Source organism: Vanessa cardui, chromosome 10 (assembly GCF_905220365.1).
Source record: "Vanessa cardui chromosome 10, ilVanCard2.1, whole genome shotgun sequence".
In the NCBI taxonomy this organism is placed as follows: Eukaryota; Metazoa; Arthropoda; class Insecta; order Lepidoptera; family Nymphalidae; genus Vanessa; species Vanessa cardui.
In genome coordinates, this window is record NC_061132.1 from 2150101 (window position 1) to 2171199 (window position 21099).

At 34.8% G+C, this 21099-nt stretch overlaps 2 protein-coding genes across 2 annotated transcripts in view; both read right to left on the reverse strand.

Annotated features, from left to right (window-relative positions):
- Nucleotides 1-315: 315 nt before the first annotated feature.
- Nucleotides 316-15779, reverse strand: LOC124532701 (14-3-3 protein epsilon). The gene is made up of 6 exons (XM_047107727.1): nucleotides 15568-15779; nucleotides 14125-14288; nucleotides 6452-6607; nucleotides 3635-3793; nucleotides 2446-2635; nucleotides 316-2167 (listed from the first exon to the last, which is right to left on the reverse strand). The coding sequence occupies exons 1-6, from the start codon at nucleotides 15629-15631 to the stop codon at nucleotides 2112-2114; spliced, it is 789 nt and encodes a 262-aa protein (XP_046963683.1). The 5' UTR covers nucleotides 15632-15779; the 3' UTR covers nucleotides 316-2111.
- A 1055-nt stretch (nucleotides 15780-16834) lies between these two features.
- LOC124532690 (ubiquitin carboxyl-terminal hydrolase 32) overlaps nucleotides 16835-21099 on the reverse strand; it is a 41204-nt gene continuing 36939 nt past the window's right edge. The window contains exons 21-26 of the mRNA XM_047107716.1: nucleotides 20920-21068; nucleotides 20566-20687; nucleotides 20263-20379; nucleotides 19553-19738; nucleotides 18774-19229; nucleotides 16835-18521 (exon numbers count right to left, since the gene is read on the reverse strand). Coding sequence (XP_046963672.1) covers nucleotides 18258-18521; nucleotides 18774-19229; nucleotides 19553-19738; nucleotides 20263-20379; nucleotides 20566-20687; nucleotides 20920-21068 — 1294 coding nt within the window. The 3' untranslated portion in view covers nucleotides 16835-18257. The remainder of the gene's footprint in view (nucleotides 18522-18773; nucleotides 19230-19552; nucleotides 19739-20262; nucleotides 20380-20565; nucleotides 20688-20919; nucleotides 21069-21099) is intronic.

Below are 21099 nucleotides of genomic sequence, written 5' to 3' on the forward strand. Positions count from 1 at the left end.
TCGACTTGACTCGGTGTTAGGTGTGCCTGATGAGAATAGCAGCTCACATCGTGTATACTAGGCTTTATTTTACCCGACCGAAGTCGGGTGGGGTTCAAGTTTCAATTTTAGGAAAGATATTAAAGACAAGAAGGTTCAAAGCGTTATTAATAAAATGTAGTGCTAGTCTTTTTTTTTCGCAAAACGTTTTTAGTAAATTTCTTTTAAAATTACCCTTAAATTTTAAAGATATTGAATAAATATGTCATCCCAAAACGTTTCACCTGTAAAAAATAAAATACCTTAAGTAATGGGTTCAGATAATAAAACTGCAGCTTGGACTTTTGAATTTTATTATTAGATTTACACTGTCATTTACAATAAATTTCCATGTAGATGGTAGGACATAAATCAATATTGCATAACACTAAGGCTAATTGCATCAGTATTTTTTGTGGATATAAATTAACAAAATATATGCAATATTACAAATTCAAATAAAAATAACGCTAATATCTTACTCGGGCACGCACTTGCTGCACACTGCCATGCCGCACTAGTTCGGAGTTTGAACAAACATTGGCCAGATATTTAGTTTTATCATAGGTATGAAGATGGAATGTCTTCGAGTTGCTCGGCGCCGGGCGAGCGGGCTCAGCGGCGCACGGGCGCGCGGCGCACGTGCTCCGTGCGGCGCACGTGCTCCGTGCTGCGCGCGCGCACGGGCGCACGGGAGCGCTCGCACCGCAGGCCGCCGAGCGATACGTCGCAAATAAATAATTTCCCCGAGTGCATAACCTTAACCTAGCACAACTTTAGAACTACCGTTTGTCCTGTTACAATTGTAGAGATGTAGCGCTACAGCGATATTTTCGAGAAACATGCGAAATTAAAAAATAAATTAAAATATACAAAATCTCTATCACAATACTCGTAAGTAATTAAAGCGATTCAAGTGTGAATACTCCAAAAGTTGTAATACGAACGAAGCGCGGACACATCGACAATGTCTTCGACGACAAGCTCAGCCGGGCCCCTCCCGTCGAGTCTCCAAAACCGAACGCAAATGAATCCGCTCGAAACGAACCATAGTACATACTACACAGTAGTCACGATTTACACGAATTTGTTGCGATAAATACGAGTACGTATGCTCGACACGATAGATACATAAAGACCAACAGGGTGACGCCACTATCACTTAGCTAAATATTGCGAGTAACTACAATATATCATCTAATAAATGTTACCGTTTAAAATATATCAATAAACGATCAATGTATACAAATGCAAGGCGCGCGGAAGAGCCGCTCGCCGTGCAAGCGACGCGACCTCGCCGCGACATCAAACGTCCACGTATAAAACGACTATTTGTGCAAACCGAAATCGACACTGAGATACGATGCGAAATGATACCGAGTTATCTATTACATCCACATAATACATACACCTCACTATAGTGTATACAAATTAAATATATTATTATTATTCAAGTAAATGGATTCGTCGCTATGGTGCTCATACGATGTGAGTTACAACGGAATTAAATACATTAATTTTACACACGGTATAAAATACTTAGAAAATTTACAATTCCCACCTTAGTAGAGTAGACGTTAGAAAGATGGAAAAGTCTATCAGCGATCGCTACGATATAGTATAAATCCCTGTTGGTGACATCTAATACAACGGCTGCGTGGTTACACGCGAAGTGATACAGTTGCCGGAGCAGAGAAAGCTAAGTTAACATTAGAGATCAATTTAAAGTGAACCGTTAAGAAAATACATTCTTAGAACATACAGATAAAATGCAATACCAAAGTACTTTTCTTAAACATTATATATTTTTTTTCTCGTAATCGAAAACGAAACATTGAATATATCAAAAGAAGTACATATTTAAAATGTATATTACTCATAGATAATTTGACACGATACATAAACGAAAGTTGCAATGTACGTTGAGTTCGAATGTAACGGCCAATTTACTCAGTGTATGCATGCGAGTAGTTTGAGAACGTCCCGGAGGCGCGTTGCTGGGATACCTTACAACCGGTTGTCATTGAGGGCTGGGTCTTACATGATACTATAGTTATTTTTTTTATTATATTTAAATAGAATGTTAAAAAGTATTACGACACGTCCTGATCTTCGACGTCCTGTGCTTGTTCTTTCTGTTCGGCTTCACCTGCGATAACAAAAAAATTACATTAATAAGGTATTTTGAAAGTCTGTAATACAATTAAAACTAATTATAACTATTATACTACCCGTGACCACGAACACTGCAAAGTGCTCGAAACGTCGGGATGTTTCAAAAATAATTAATATACGCGATTCATACGTTATAATTAGTTTTATTTAAATGTGTAATAATCGCGAAAATTTAAGACAACATTCTGTAATACAATTTAGTTTCGTACATTTCTTGTTCATATATCGGACAGATGGGATGATGGTACTCACCGGACTCGCCGTCGCCTTGCATGTCGGAGGTCCAGAGCGTGAGGTTGTCGCGCAGCAGCTGCATGATGAGCGTGGAGTCCTTGTAGCTCTCCTCGGATAGTGTGTCGAGCTCGGCGATGGCGTCGTCGAAGGCGGCCTTCGCGAGCCGGCACGCGCGGTCCGGACTGTTCAGGATTTCGTAGTAGAATACCTAGAGGAAAAAACCGCATACATTAAAATTATTATTATTATTAATAATACTCTTTATTGCACTGAGAAATTTTTCATAGAAGTTTTAAACATGAAATTTTTGTTTACAATTATCCGTGAATTGTGGATTTCTACAATATTGTATGGGTAAGAGGGGGCGAAAAGTATTATAATATCTAATATTAGCATAGAATCGATCGTAACAATCCATTTATTTTGACTTTTTAGATTTAGTGAACATTAAATAGTCTGAAAAAGTTTCGTATGTGAATCAACATAAAAATACGTTACGATTTTGGACTTGCGCCAAGTAATAGTAACGTTATTCACGCATTCGCGTTTTTGTAATAGTACCATTAGTATGTAAGCGACGAAATAAGTTAATGTTTGCGAAATGAGTGGAGGTCTCTTTATTCAATGACATCAGCGTGTGACGCATTCGTCCGACGCGGTAAGCCTGGTGATTAACACCTCAAATAGCTCGGCGTTTATTTGGAGACTGTCTATACCGGAGGTTTAAACTTTACAATAATCAAATAATTCCTTACACTAATATATATTCAATGATTAAAAAAAAAATCATAATTTCTTCACAGAAGCCTTTTAATTTGTTGAGTAGCTCCTATATCATTTACAATAATATTCCTCCGATTTATTTCATTTGACCTTACTTATGTTATAATACGATTAACGTAATTTCACTTATGCTTACTATATAACATCAAAACATTATATATAGCTGAATTTCCGAGTTTAATTTACTACTTTAGGTAAATTGCTACTAACTTCAGTCAGTAATTTAAGATAGTATAAGATATTAAATTGACAATTAGTCAATTTGTGTAGTAAGATGCTTGTCCGGTCAGTGATGGTGAGATTGAAGCATACTGAAGATATAAGAACTTCAAAAGCCCGTTTAGTTAATTTCCTTGCCCATTGGATTGTAGATAATGAAATCTAACATTGTATGCTGTAAGGAGGAAATGTTTGGTGTACTCACTGAGAAGTTGAGCGCAAGGCCGAGACGGATGGGGTGGGTGGGAGGCAGCTCAGTCATCGCGATGTCGGAGGCGGCCTTGTATGCGACCAGTGAGTTCTCGGCCGCCTCTTTACGGTCATTGCCCGTCGCGAACTCGGCCAGGTACCGGTGGTAGTCACCCTGTAAATACAAGTAAAAAATCCTTATGATATAATGCCAAGTAGGATAAAATAAGGGCCGACGTCTTGTTTAAAAATAGAACACAGTTAATTTTGAATATTTGGTTTTATTCTTAGCAATACGAATGCACCTTCGTCAAATAATAATAGAATAAAATAAATAAATGGTCAGAAGTCATTCAATTATAAACAGCAGGTACCACTTCTAGAATATCCTTCAAAGCCTACTTACACTAATGAAAAGTAAAATAATGAAAATACTTTGATTATTAAACTTATAGTTTACTAATTTTTTAAATAATTTATTTAAATCTTAACTTTAGAGTATTTTAAAGCGTTAAAACGTTTTAATAAAGCCCAATTCTATTTAAAAAACAGTTTCATTATCTCCTATAAGTTTTTGAGATAAAACAAGGTCGACTTTCATTTACATTATGATTTTCGTGTCATTGAAGTCCAATAAACTATAAAGTTTACAAAATATAGTTATTCTTGTATGTGTCTATTTTGATATCTTTTTATGTTTAAATATTGATGGTTTAACTTTTTTCCGTGCAAGCTTCGCCAAGACAAGACACATTTATCACATGCCCCTGACGAATTCACCGCCCGTGGAAGTTTAACCAGATTCTATTAACATTTTATGGTTTTTAATTAAAACCAAAATTATTTTTCTACAATAAAACTAGTCGTAATTTATTCCTCATAACATACTACATATGATTTAATTTTGGACAAATAAATAGACGGATATAATTTTTATAAAAAAATACCGTAAATAGTCTCATGTGATTTAAGTAAAAAGTATACAAACAGATTAGAGCCATTATCTTTCATAGAATTATTAAAAAAATATATATGAAAATAGTGACATAGTTTTTTAATGTCATAGTATATTCAATTCCTTGAGAACAAAATATAATTTAATTAAACGACGTCTAATATTAAACTTTTCATACTATGCTTGCAAGCGTAATAAAAGCGCTTCGTGAACCCCTCGGGGATAAACGTACATGCTTCCCGGTTCCATGAAGGTAAATCATAGGTTGCATATTTAACGTGCAAATATTGCTTGAATTCTTCTTACTTGACACAGAGTAATCTAATAACAAAAGGTAGCACGATGCGGGTTTAAACTATCATTTATAACGTGGAATAAAATAAAACAAATGTAACTAAGATGCAATTTTGTTATGATAACTTAAGATTTTAGGACATCAATAATACGATTTTTTTTTAAACATAATAAATATACTTTATGATAATTATTTATATAATTGAATTTTAAAAACACTTTAATCTTTAGAGTTGATATCATATACATGGGATAACGTCTTATATACATTAGAATTTTAATAAGGAGATATCGCTAAAGTAAGTAAATGCAATTATTTCAATGACGACGTTGGAAACAATCCAGCAGCCGATGGCGATTTACTTTTTGATTACGAGTTACGTGAAGGTAGTAACGAGCGAGGCAGGATTACATAAGTGGCGAGCGTGCCAAAGCCTCTTCACGCGTATTGATTATCCTAGTTTTGAGTCACGGCGAGTGGCGGGCTCGTACAACCTCGTTCATCGGTTTGCCAAGCGTGACGTCACAGACGTAGTCGAGTTACGCGACGAAGTCGTAAACGGGGATGCATTATGCAAGGGGTGCGGTCTGAAAATCTGTAGTTTCTAGAATCTAGACGCAACGAAAAATGTTTTGCCATCGTGGATATGAAATAGACTATCTCCAGTTGCCAACAGTCATTTCTAGTAAGATAAATTCTATGGAGTATTGCCAAAGTGATTTCTTTATTAAGCGCCATAGACTGAGAAAGTAACGCCCGATTTCATCAGACATTTAAGTGCCATTCATGTTAGTCATAAATAATAACTTACGCGTATCGGATAAAGAATTTTATTTTTAAACTTCTATGCATTGTAAGTCATATGTATGACTATTTATTTTATAGTATGAATCAGGTATATGCTAAAATTGCTACTTAGCACATTGGAGTGCCTATTTATACTTTAAAGCAAAAAAATTTTTTTTTAATATGCTCAGTGCGCACTTGTTCCGCTTTCTAGACTACATGTTTTAAAAACCTCTAAATAATTAAATAAATTATTTAAGTGGATTAAGCAAAGTGTTCTCGCTAAGAAAATATACAATATGACAGCGGCTCGTGCGCTCTGAATTATATTAACGGCACGTGACGTTCTTAATGAGGAAATACGTCGTCAACCTCATTAGCGCTTATTAACAATCAAGGTACCGCTCTGGCGGTGATCTATCACAGCTCCTTTGTATCTCCTTCGATTGTTGTGTCGTTGTGACACTTGTTTTCGTATCTGTTATCTATCTATACCATGTAACTGTCACTCATCATTTTTCGATAGCGTTTGTTAAGAAAATAATACCTTGCAAAAAAATCTAGTAATAAATAAATATATATAGGTATATTCCTTCTGTTGTACAGTTAAAAAACAAAATAATGAAACGGAATAAAATAATGGAATTTCTTTGAACCGATTTAGTTTCTAGGTACATAGTAGAGTTAGAGAATATCGATCGGTATAACTTTATTGAGGCTCAAATACACATTAAGCCTGTGTGTCGTTACATAATAAACAATATAAGGGCTGGCTGTAAATTATTTCCTAGAATTACCTTCATTTTGTAGTAGAAAACTTTGGACTCGCCGGTCTGCGAGCTTGGTATGAGGTGCTTGTCGAGCACGTCGAGGATGTCGGAGCAGATGTCGCGCAGCTCCTTCTCGACTTGACTGCGGTAGGCGCGGATCATGTTCAGCTTGTCCTCCGCACCCTGCAACCACACAAACATCCTACTAAGTAAAGCTTTCCCACTATCAACACAAATAATACCTGTCCGTTAAGTAACAGCACGTAAATTTCCCAAGGCTGGGCTAAGGCCTCATCTCCCATTAAGGTTATACCATATATTCCACCACGCTGTTTCAATGCGGGTTGGTGGAATGCGAGTAGAATTTCAATGAAATAGACACATGCAGGTTTCCTCACGATGTTTTCCTTCACCGCCGAGCACGAGATGAATTATAAACACAAATTAAGCACGTATATATAGTGATGCTTTGCTTGGGTTTGAACCCGAAATCATCGGTTAATATGCACGCGTTCTAACCACTGGGCCATCTCGGCTCTGTGGTTAGAACGCGAGACCCTGGATGTAATGGTAGATTATAACATAGTTAATGATTAATAAAGAAAATGGTATACAGGCATCGATTTGCCCGCATGGCGCATGTGTAAATCGTCTGTTTGTGTCATTGAATTGCACGCAGTTTTTATCAAAACAGTTATTTGGACGGTTTTACGTTACACTTTAATTCCGTTCATTGAAACGTAAAACGACCATCATGTGATTATTTTAATTAACTAAATGTCAATGAACTTAATTTCCACGAAACTTAGTTATAAATAAATCCTTATATGTATGCATAACTCAACAGCCATTAGCGTTAAACGTTTTAAATTCATTTTTTAGAGTGGCCTAGGTCATAGGATGTCAAAGGAATAAATCGGATTGTCAACACAGCTTGATATTATCCACGGCGCATGGCAGACTGCTTCAAGTTAGACAAGAGTAATACAGCTCTCAGAAATCGTAATAGCTCTAAGTAATGCCATAAAGCCGTTAAATTACATTAGGATCGAACTTACTTGTACAAAGCATTAAATTTTAGTATTAATTACAATGTTCTAGTGACAGAGACAAGTAATAATCTCATCACTAGACTTCTATTTTCGAATACGATTCGAAAATAGATTCGATCAAGTTTATAAAATTTATTTTTTTCTAAATAAATCCATCATTTCTAAGGTTTAATTTATAATCTGCAATACAGCCATATATAGCGGTCGCTTTTATTTGAATAATCTATTATTAAATTTTTAGCATTCACTTGCAGTCGTGGTAGTTATTTTTAGTGTCTGGCGAAGCATTTACATTGAGCTTTGTAATATTGATTCAATTATATTACACACAATAAAAAAGTCAATAGAAACGATATTGGTGTCACAGCTAATTTCAAAATCAATGAAATTTGCGAGGTTGCGCACTGTAATGCTCAGTTCTTCCAATTTACTTAAGTTATGTTCGAATTTGAAGGGCGAATACTCCCGGTGAGGGACCGCACTAAGACTGAGTAGGGGCTCATAGATCGATATACCTATTCTATAGCGGCTTTACTCCTAAACCATATTTACATATTCCATGGGATTTGCCTACATCTCTTCTATATGATGGACTACAAAAGTTCTTTGCATAATAAACATCTATTAGTATGAAAGATACATTAAATAAAAGCTAAACTTTATAAATAATTAGTAACTGAAATAGTGATTCCACCTTGCATAAGTTCTGATATCGACATTGCCAATACACATTTTTTCACAAACTATACGGAATAAATACTAGAAATTATTTCAAATATCGACATATGGATGTCATGTAAAATAAAATAAAGTTGTAGAGTCGTCTTCACTGCTCTTGGATTTGGATAGGCTACACTTTCTAATGACCTAATTACCAATTGTGATAAATAAATGCACTGAATTAAATTATGCATTTACACGAGTTACACCGTCGATAAACGTCTGACGGCCAAAGAAATGGTAACGAGAAAATTGTATTTAATTCGTAACCTACATTCGTTCGTAATTGTATTTCATTATAAATTAATTTTTTCTTTTGTTTCAAACATCGAAAACACATAGTTTACCCAACTCAAAAGTCGAAAGGATAAATTTTTACTTTACTATTTGTATCAAAGTCTATATTAGTACATCACAAATTAAATTAAAATATTTAGCATCCCGTATCAATATCAATATTTCGTATGTTTAAAATATTATTAGTCTAAAAATATTAAATATTATGTAATCTTTGCACAACAACGCTTAAAATAATACAGAGATAAAACTTGTTTGTACATCTAAATGTAAATCATTCAAATAATAATTTTAGAGATTATTGTAACAAAATCTTCTTCATCAGAAATATTTAAATTATTTAATTGATTAATATTATAATTAGATATATTCAGTATTAGTGTTATACTTCTGTTATTAGTGTTGTCTTAAAATGTAAAAAGGACACAAATTATAAAACAATTATTTTGAAAATATATTAATCATTTGTGAAAGTATCGTATCGAATAATGTACAATCAACAATTGAAAATAAGAAATCTAGTTTTTAACATTAATTTCACTTTTATAGGTTGAATTTAAATAATATTCAAATTGCAGCAAAACCAATTTTCTAAATCTGTTTACAATTTGCGATTATATTTATATCGAATTAGAATTCGAGTAAAATAAATTTGTAACGATTGTGGCTTATTTAAATCGAAAAATATAAATCTTTTCTTTTGTGACATAATCACAGCAAGCCACTCCTACGATCAGTACCATGTTCAAGGGCGCAGCAATTTTTATCAATCTACCGGACAAATAATTTAAAATTAAATGCTTGCTCGTATATTTATAAGTAATTGTTCATTAACAGTTTATCCCCTAACACTCTGCACACGAATTTGTTATAGTAATATAGATAAGATTCGCAACTGTGGTTTTTGTTTTATCTTATCGGCTACGTAGCTGCGACGTCTATTGTGACGTCACGATTGCTGTTTGAGTAGTATAATCGTTACATTTTCACGCCTTAATATAACATACAACACACAATCGCCTAAAGTATTCCTACTAAATAGCTTTTTAATAGATTCTCAAGAATAAAACGAAATGTCGTGACAGTTACTAACAAATAGGTAGAATATATTTAAATACTATCCACTTATTTAAAGTCACCTAACAATATATTATATTAATTGCTGATGACTTTTAGAATAGAATTTAATACTGTTAGATTTCAAGGTTATAATTACGCCTCTGTGGTGCTCACACCTTTTCTTCATACGTCTACTTTGCCCTCGGTTACTAACCGTTAGTGACTGCGTGGGTAAGTACTGCTCATTCTGCGTCGCATTGTAAATTTATAGCGTTTAATACCCAACATATAAATATTTTTTACAAATAAAATAAATGGCACAGACGACCTAAAAAAATAGTAATTTTTAGTTACAATTAGTTAGACTTTACAAGTTGGACAAAATCAAACTCAGAACTGATATATCCATCGCAGCGCTAGACGCCAGTGGGATTTGATTTAAACGACGGAACATGATGAATTCAAGAGAATATACCGAGTCTAAAGCATAGTAAAAGTATACTACACATACACATAGTTTTTTCTTTGGTTACAGTTGACAGACATATCATGTAGCGAAAGTGCCCGCATCACACCTGTATAAAAAAATCCCTAGCTTCATGTAATCGATAGCAAGGTAGGCAAGAATACATTGATTACTTATCTTGTCCTCGATCTTGATTGTGATGTATTAATAGGATGGGTACAGGAATTTAATTTAAATCTTTCTAAACAATAAACCTTATTTGGAATTGAAAGAAAGATAAGTAAGCAGGTCAAGGTTTATCTAATCAGTAAATGCCCCTGGTACAAAGTTATACGATTTTTTCATTTCAATTGAACTGTGGACACTTGCTTGTTACTAGGTAATCTTCAGCAAAATGAAATTAACATACTGTAATTGATTTAGACCGCCGTATTAGTGTGATTTTTTTAATAATCTATATTTTGATTGTGTTTTAATCATATCAGTTTATAAATAAGATAATTAGTCGACGAGTTTATTTTTGCTCGATTATATGTGATTTAATCGAATGTAAAACAATTCGATTAAATATAAACGATAGATTCGTTTTCACATCGATTTTATTCCAAGCGTGAGCTTGCAACATGAATTTATACGCACGTCGCACAGACTTTATGTCTTGTCGGTCAAGTTTTATGATGATTATGTCCTTCTGACCGATTTCGGTCACGGCGGCGAATGTTGATTTTAGCCTAGCCGACTACGTCGGAGATATTATAGTACAAGTACACAAGTGTGCTCTATTTTTCTCTCACTTTCATAATTCCATCAGATTGGATTAGAGTGGTCATAGAACAGCGACAGGACAGAGAAATTTGTAGGGGGCGAAGAGCGGACTCGGTAAAGAACAATCTCGCTCGTCTCCCAAGATTCGGTCCATATACCGAAAAGTGGGTAGAATCATGCATTGGATGTGGGAATTCCATCGGATTGAAGTCGAAACATCGAAAGAAAATATAAAAAAAAAACATATTTTATTGGACTGAACCGGGATTTGAACCCAGATCCGCAATTCCATACAACAATCGGAACGGTCGGTGGTACAATCGTTATAAGTTACTACCGTAGCTCACTTAAACTATCTCTATGCAGTTTTTATTAAGATTCGATGCTGTAGTGCCGCATGAAACACGAACATCCCAGCCAAGTATTTCACTCTTACATGGAAAATTCACTTAAAAGTTTTGAGGGTTTTTTCTCCACATCATTTATTCGGCGCTATTACGTGCAAGTTTCAACACCCTAAAGGAGTACGCCTACACGCAGTTTCATCCCAAAATAAATCCCCCATATCATGCATTCCCCTTGTTAGAAGTTTTCTTTTTATTATAAATTACCTTCGTAAAACCTATTCAATAACACGGAAATCATCAAAATCCCGTTCACAACTGGGGATGATATTGCATAATAGACCGAAAATAAAAAACAACCTTATGAGATTCTTATTTTTCGAAGATTTTTTATATATAAACTATTACGGGGACGAGATGAATAAGTGACTTACTCACACATACGATACATATGGTGATCATTATAAGACACACGCTTTTTTGTTTCCCATTATAATGACAAAGGTACTACAATCAAAATCCTGATGTAAGTTTTAAATTGGGACGGGTCAACCGACAGTTGGAAAATTCTTGATCAATATGCAAATCGGAACAGACTCGTGCCGGCCTTGGCTTATATTTGACCTCAGCACCAACGGAACCTTTTTTTTTTAATTTGAACCGATTTTTTTTCGCACACGTTCATAACGTTTTCCGTATTACAATTTTAATTCGAATGAATGTTGTTTGTGAAACCGTTTCGTGAAAATTGCGCATTGGCATTTAAAATGAATTAAAAACCTTTTTTTCGTTACGATCCGACCTTATTACATTTCAGTGTGTCACAGTTGGATCAGAGGAGGTAGATTAGAGTAGATACATACATATAGCCCAAGTAAACACGGTTTTTTCGCGAGAATAAAAGAAGTTTTGTTTAAAAATCGATGTTCCAGCTATAATATACTCGTGAGCAATTAATTGTTAATAAATTGAATTTTAACAATATGCAAATTTAATACGTGCTTGGGTTTTTTGGATAACAAATACAAGTAGTAAAGAAAAAAATCCTATAGAAAAATTCGTGCTAATACTAAAATCTTTTATATACTTTAATATCTATCTCTCTCACACTTAATTTTGGAAGTGTTTGACGGTGTAACAAGTGGTAAGTGGTCGATACCCAGCCAGACGCGACTCGCATTAAGTAAAGTTCCAAGCACTAGCAAGTGTTATGTAACCATATAATTTATGTTGGACCCATTTTAGGTTTTATATCATGAACAAACTAATATCATACTACGCAAAAGTAACGACTTTTTGACGCCATATTTAATATCTGTTTTTTTTTTTCTACTTTGAAGGACATCATTTCATTATTCGTTATAATTTAATCGATTATGGTATTGTAAAACATGCTGCTTTTGCAGGTCCTTTAATTACGCAATTTATATTCATATCATCTTAATTAATACGCAAAAGGTATGAATGGTTCATATGAACCAAAGTTGGTATGCTCTTATCGGGGTTCAAACCCAGTGAATCTTGCTTAATTTTGTTTGAAAAAAAAAAAAAGAATAATATTCTAAATTTCTTGTAAAATTGGAAGTTATCTATGAAGATTGTATGTACAAATAGTAATTAGTGTCTGTTTAATTTTTATTGTATTTATAATCCTTGTATTACAAATTGGGTATTTTTAATAAAAATGTAGTAGTAAAATCGTGACGTAGCACCATTGCTGGTTTGGTCAGAAAACACTTGCTTGTTCTTCAAAACCAATTTGGTTCTAAGTTAGTATAAGATGAGGTTAGAGCCCTTTTAAGTATTATTCGTAACTACTATTGTTATTATATAAGAGAAATTTGAAAATCTTTTTTCTAAAGAGATGTAACTTATTAATTAAACTATTCAGCTGTAGCTAATAGTACTTATAAGTCTTATAACTACAAAATTTTAACTTTTATTATTTAAATACTCATAAAATATTAATAAACTCTCCTAACAAATCTAGTCTAGTGTAATTTTCTTTGAAATATCCACTAATATAGAGCATCAAGAAGCTACTAAATATAGTTTTGAAAACTCTCAAAATATTGGTCCAGAATATGAGTTATCTTTACTTTTACACATCTCATGAGGTTTAGTATATATAACATAGTAATATAATATTCTACTATGCTTCTCCATGGCAGGTTCCTTTATTGACGAGCACAAGATGAATTATAATAACAAATTAGGCACTTGGAGAGTCAGCGGTGCTTAACATGTCGGCTGTCGACAAATTTAAAAAAGATCATTAGAGAAACTTGTGTTACTTTCTCGTGTCCTTTAATTAATAATTTGCAAGGCCTAAAACACATGGTTTGATATGTACATCGGCCTTTGACTAATTATTTACTACTTGGGGAGAGGATGACAAATGACAATATTCTTAACTTGATTATTGCCGAAGTTATCCTCCTGTCTAGATTAATTTGTGAAAGATAGGAGTAAATTGAGACTATAGAATTATTAAACATTTAAATGAAAAAAAAAAAAAAGTTGTGGTTATAATCTGTGTACACTTGCTTACTTTTATTATATTACAGGGATTCCCCTGATAATTGTGTTAACAACTCAACAATGTTTTTTTAAACATGTTTTCAAATTGTCAGTAATTTATTTTAAAGTAATATCCTATTTAACCATAAGAATGAACCCTTCTATTAAATAAGATAAATGAATCATCTTTTCTTCAAAATGGGAACTTATCTTGTTAATGTATAGAATCACTTAAAGATTTTTTTTATTGATATCTGTAACCACATGGGTGTGGCACTTCACATTTTATACCAAATTTCATCACTTGGGTTTGTCGTAAGGCTGATTTAATCATAAGACTGATGAATAAGGTAATTTACATAATCTATAGTGATACAAATCTAGTCTTTATGTCCTTCTGTATAAATCAATAATTTGTCAAGTTTTTTCTTAGGGAAACACATTCATAGAACAGTTAAAGAGAAATAATGTACATACTTTTGTTTCTTCCTTTTGTTCAATTGAGGATATAATCCTCCATGAGGCTCGGCGGGCGCCAATCACATTCTTGTATGCGACTGAAAGGAGGTTCCTCTCTTCCACTGTGAGTTCATTGTCTGAGACGTTACGTGAGGCCACATTCTTCATAGCCTCCACCATTTCTAGAAATAAAATATTTTTCATCAAGAAATCATTGAACTAAGGCATAGCTTGAGAATTCTACTTAATTTATAACAAGGTTCAAATTTCTTGGTCAAGGTAATACTTTATGTATGAAGATCATTGGTTTAGTGGTCATTGTTTTTATTAACATTTGCTTACTCCACAACGATGGACAGATCAAGTGGAACTTTTTTCATGTACAATGTATTACTTAAAAAAATAAATATATAATAGATTTTAAGCATGGAAACTCTTAACTACCACTATAATACTAGTACTACTTATATAGGTTATAAGTAAACTATAGTTTAATTGGAAATTTCGTTTATATCATATATTTTATTAAAGTTTTTCCGATTCCTAAAGAGAAAGCTGTTAAAATATAAGAATATTTTAATACTCACAACGAAATTCGGTCACGAGTCATATACATTTATAATTGTAATTTATATTCTTAACATCGGCGTAGACATTAAGGTCAGCATTTTTATTCAATGAATGAATTAAAAATAATTATTATTTAGTGTACATGTATTATTTTCAAAATGCAAGTGATTAGCCTGTGCACTAGATATTACGCCGCAAGAGTCTGTATGAATCATACATGTGAAAGTTTAGGCGAGATTAACCTTTACAAAGAACTTAACTCTTATCGAGATACAAAAGACGTGAATGTGTGATAAAAGACCGAGATATTCACATCTTATGTAGAATCGTTAACAATAGGTGAAAATCTAGCTCGAGCTGAGCTGACCTTTTACCCTAAAATCGAGAACATTCCAAATCTCTAAACGGCTGACTTATCCAAGGTAGGCTATGCTTGAATGAACTCTGTGACATCGATCGAATATTACTAGTGAGAAGTAATAAGGACATTTTTTTTTTAATACATTAGCCGAGCAAATGTCACTCGCTTATCAGAAATGGATATTTCTTTAATAAGAATTCGGAATTTTGGTTTTTCGGAATGCTAGTTTGCATTTTCTTTAGGTATTCTCATACTTTTATCACAGAATAAAAGGTAAAGGGCATCCCACCGGCGGATGACGCATCGATCGCTGACCAAGCCTAACGAATGCCATCGATTTATAGGACTTGAATTAATAATGCCCTCAAAATTAATACATTGCACATATTTGTAGGCTTAAAAAGAGATTCCCAGTGGAGATGATATGTTAAAAAATTTGAAATACGAAGAAATCTTCTTTCAACTGTCGGCATATATACTAAGGAATTTAACGTCCTAATACTTAAGATATACCAAAAATAAGTACTCACCATCGTAACGCTCGGCCTGCTCGGCTAACTTAGCTTTATACACATTATCTTCCCTTTCCGACATTGTGGATGACAAATGATTTTTCACTAACTAAAACCGAATCGCCAGGTCACTAATTCACCAAGATGGCCGCGCCCGCCAACCGAATCCAAATTCGATCTTCAACTAAACTCCGCCCATGACGTCATAGAAATGGCAGTTTCCGCTCTTTCGATGTTGCCATTAACTTGGTCATGCGTAAAACGTTCAAAGCAAGTTAGAAAGTAATGATTAATATCACATACGATTTTTATAATACTTTTTAAAGTACGTATGTAGCATGTATGTAAAAATGAACATGATTAAAATAAATCCATTTTGTTAAAGTAAAAAGTTTCCGTACTTTTTATATTGACAAGAAGATTATTTAATAATTTCAAATAAAATTGTCCAATAATATTATTTCATAACATGTTTAGTGTCTTGAATTCACATATACTTGAAACAATAACTGGATACGTACAAATATATCATTTTATTTAAAAACAATATAATATTGAAAAAAATAATGTAAAATAGATTTGCATTAGATTGAGATACATAACAGTCTATATAAGTATATTGGGTTCATGTAAATTATAAAAAGTTATTAATTTTGTCATAAGTAATATCAAAAAAAGAAAAGAAAATAAGTATTAAGTAAAGTAATGATGATGATTATGGATATAGTAGCGTGACAGTAAAAAAGTTTCAAATCTTTTTGTAAGTATTTAGAATTTTGTCTATAAACAAATAACTCTTCAGCTTTTATATTCATATATTTTTTATGTCTATTTTATAATTAAATTAACTATACTTGCGCTTAAATATAAAACAAGAAAAAATACTTCGTAAGATTATAGAATTATTTAGTGGCATAATCAATTAATAATATAATGTAAATAGGGCATTTATTTTACGTAAGGTTATAAATCGTATTTTATTAATATAAAATGTTGGCATTTACTACATTTACACCAAATATATTAAATCTGTATCTCTCTATGCCTTGCAATGACATCTGTCAGCAATATTTATTAGGAAAAAAGTTAACCATTACTAGATGGCGCTGTGTTATATCAGTGTGAAATGTGAATATCACAATCCGATAACGAATCAAGATAAATTTAAATTTAACCTCTGCCGAAAGTCTTCACAAAATCAGATAATCGATTCTGATAAGTAAATAAAGATAATACATGAATATATGCAGATTGTAACTCTATATCGAGGCATAATAAAACGAGCTTTACAAAATATCATATTTTATTGCACGGGGATATCAACTTATTATAGTTAACATAGATAACAATGAAATTATAAATACATTATTAATATTACAGATAATATAACATATTCAAGCTTTGTACATGCTAGTGTTGATTTTGATTAAACTGAAGATCACGTATTCAGATATAGATTTACATAATTGTTAGTGTTGTAAGTTACTAGTATGTTAACACTGAAACATAGTAACAAAATCTAGTAAATCGTTTAATACAATATAGAATGCCAGCTTTGGGAGTGATCGACTCGAGCGTTAGGGCCCAAAAAAGCGCATATCATCCAAGCTGGTACTGACAATATATTTGTACATTTAATATCAAATAATATATTTAAGACAGCTCAATTAGTGTGCGTATTACGATATATTTAATGTTTTGGTTATTTCTATTCGACGCACATATTATTGTTCTCAAATTATGAAATCTTTTTCTATCTAATATTTCGCTATTTTACTAGATCGTTTTAAGCATTGTACCTTATATTATTAATATTAATTTTAGTATCGTTGATATAGAATGATTTAATTGAAATAAATAACAAGAAAATAAAACTTAGAGACTATTTAAATACATCACATTACTATAATAGATTATAAAATATTTATAATATTATATTTGTATACAGATATTCTTAATTTAATGATTAGCAGCAATGTTTTTACCTTAAACAATCAAAGTTGAAAATGCTAATATAACTTGACGATATCATTCACATCAAAATGCCGCTTTTGGTTAGCACTGCTTTTATAAGGCATCCAGGTGCCATAATGAATGTATTTTATATTCCTTGTATGTGAAAAGGAACGTGAACATTTTTAATACTTTTTGTGTTTTATGGAATGCTATTTATGCAAATAAGTAAACATTTGATATTAACGCACTCAAACATGATATTAATGAGGGTAAACATATGAGTTAAAAGTGAATATACATTAATCAGTTGCTGCTAATACTTCCAGTTGAATCATCTTATAATAAATTTAAATATATCTTGAGTAACCTACGAGCTATAGCACATCACATTCATTTATTCTATTAAACCTCACATCAGTCTCCATTTAATATACAGACAGCGTCGCATAATGATACGACACAAGATTATGTAAGTAAATAATTTGCGAGTTTTGATCAAGTTTCATAATGTATTTTAACATATCACATTTAATATAACTATTTTATGACTTTCGTATTAATTATCTAAATTACCGCTAAGCTTCGAAACGTGTAATTCATTAAGTTTAAGTTCACACAACATAAAACGCAACAGGAAGAAGTAACATATTGAAATTTTATCACAATAATATATTTGAAAGTTTCAAAACAACAGGAATGGTCGATTTGACATAAAAATAAAATTAACAGTCGAGTTTAAATCTTGGCGCACGCTAGGCGATGACGCAGGCGCGGCCGAGGTCGTCGTCGTCGGGCGGCGGTTGCGCGCGCGGGCCGGCGGGCGCGCGCGGCACGTAGGCGTCGGCGCGCAGGCCGCGCCGCTCGTAGAACAGCAGGTAGGCGGCGGCCGCGTCCAGCGCCGGCGCCGGCCGCGCGGGCAGCTCGCGGCACGAGCTGTCGTTGTAGCACAGCCACGCGCCCGACGGGTTGCGCGCGTACGCCACGTAGTGCCCGCCGCTCAGCTGCCCCGAGTGCGACTGTGGACGCGAGACATATTCCTTGTTTATATTACGGTGTAACAGAAAAGTCTACGAGAATATATTAAATAACTAATCGGATACTAGCACTGTAAAATAAAATTTGTAGAATTTTGATATTAAGTAGTGTTTTTGTTAAGGTCTTACTATATTAAATAAGTAATCGGGTACTAGCACTATAAAATAAAATTTGTAGAATTTTGATATTGAGCAGTATTTTTGTTAATTTTTATATTATAATATTTTTCTCACCACGACAGCGTACAATCTATATTTCAAGTCGAACGGATCCTGTTCGGCTTTGAGGTGGTGCTGGTGGTAGTCCACTAGATTGTCGTCGAGTACGGGCGTGTTCGTCAAGCTCGTCGATTCAAGTCTCTTTCTCTCCTTAAACTCAGCCGGCTCTCGGTTCTTTCTCTCCACGTTGATCTCGCTTCTCGGTCCTCCGTTCGGCATAACGTCTGCAGGTTTCGAGTCTTCATCATCAGAATTATCAGTATCGCTCTCCGATATATGGTCGTCCACGTCGACGAACATGGATGATCGTCGTTTGGTCACATTTTTCAGTTCCATATGTCGGAGTATGGTCTCCTGCGGTACCGAGGCGAGGTAGGGCGTGGGGTCGAAGTCTTGGAACGGGAAGTTGACGACTTTATGTGACTTTATCCATTTGTTATTGACGTACTGGAAACGCTTCAGATGTATGATCTGGAAAAGCAATGTCAGTTTACATAAACATACTAAATTGTCGTTGTACGTTTAATTTCATGTCATTTGTCGGCTATATTAATTTAATAATTGTATTAACTTAAAAATTAACTAACATGACTGTATTTTTTTAAATGTTGAAAAAGAGTAACTACTGAGTTTCTTGCCGGTTCTTCTCGGTAGAATCTACTTTCGGAACCGGTGGTAGCTTCACTTAATTGTTAAATGACGATTCAAAAGTGCTTGTAAAAGCCCACTTGAATAAAGTATACTTTGATTGATTGATTGATATCGACTAAAGGCGTGTGTGACGATGTACTCACGATGACGGGCGGCAGTCGCCAGATCTGCAGCTTCTTGGTGGCGGGCTGCTTGGCGCGGCAGCGCGCGCAGTGGTAGCGTTGCTCCAGGCGCTCCTCGCGCGTGAAGGCGCGCAGGCAGCTGGCCAGGTCCACGGGCCGCGCCGCCGCCGCCGCGCTGGCGCACACCGACCCGTGCTCCACGCACGCCTGAAACGGTTCCAACCAATTTATTACTGAGGCATATCTAAATACGCTTGATATGGACCGCCAACTTTTCTTACATCTTTCATGCCCGGTGCAAACAACAACAACAAAAGCCAGTAAATTCCCACTGTTGGGCAAAAGGCCTCCTCTCCCTTTAAGGAGGAGGTTTGGAACGTATTCCACCACGCTGTTCCAATGTGCCGGTGGAATACACATGTGGCACAATTTCTATGAAATTTGTCACATGCAGGTTTCCTCACGATGTTTTCCTTCACCGCTGAGCACGAGATGAATTATAAAGACAAATTAAGCACATGAATCAGCGGTGCTTGCTTGGGTTTGAACCCGCAATCATCGGTTAAGATGCACGCGTTCTAACCACTGGGCCATCTCAATTCACTGGGCGATCTCGACTGAATCGGTGGTTCAATGGTAGAATGCTCGCCTGCCGTTACAAATAGGTGGCAGAAATAATTTACAGATTTATTTTATAATATTAATTCTGGATTATATAATATATGCCCCACCTTCTCTCTGGCGGCCTGGTACCGTAGATGCAGCGCGGTGGGATCCCAGTCCACGGCCAGCATCAGACGACCGGCACCCAGGTCGAGGCGTCGCAACGAGCCGCGACGAGACGTATCCTGTTTATGAAAGTATATAATAAATCACAGAACTCATTTTTATTTTTCCTGTTCCGCCAAAGTTATAAAAGATTGGTAAGAATATGGAAACAGTTCTGACAAATAAACATTAAAAAGGGTTAAACTGAATCTTGTGTTTAAAGTTTGAACAAGAAAATATATTATATTATCGTGGATGTTACTGACGTCGTTGTCGTCGAGACGGGAGCTGGTCTGCCGGTTGAGCTTGGCCTTGGCGATGGGCGAGTTGGAGTCGGGGGCGTCGCCCGAGCGCGCACTCAGCGACCGCTTGCGGGCACGTATGGTTCCTAGACGTTCAAATTTACTCATTAATGTGTTTATCTTGCCGGTAGAATATATGAGGAGCAGGTGGCACCCACCCAGATTGTTTGCACAAATAAGTGTAAAAAACGTTAGGTCTTATCGAATAGAATGTCTATTTCATAAGTAAATAGGCTCATTGTAGGAATCTTGATATCTCGCCTCTTTTTTTATCAGTCCTGTAATAAGCTAAGTCAGGACTCGTTTCGTTTCGCTCACCGTTGCAGGACACGAGCGGTCGGTCGTCGCAGGGCAGCGCGCAGCCGCGGCACAGCGCCGGCCACGCGCAGCGCGCGCACCACAGCCCGCCCGCGCTCGCGCTCACCGCGCGCAGCGTGAACGGGAACTCGTAGCCCAGACTGTCGTCGCTGCAACACGCACACACGTCAGCACGGCGAC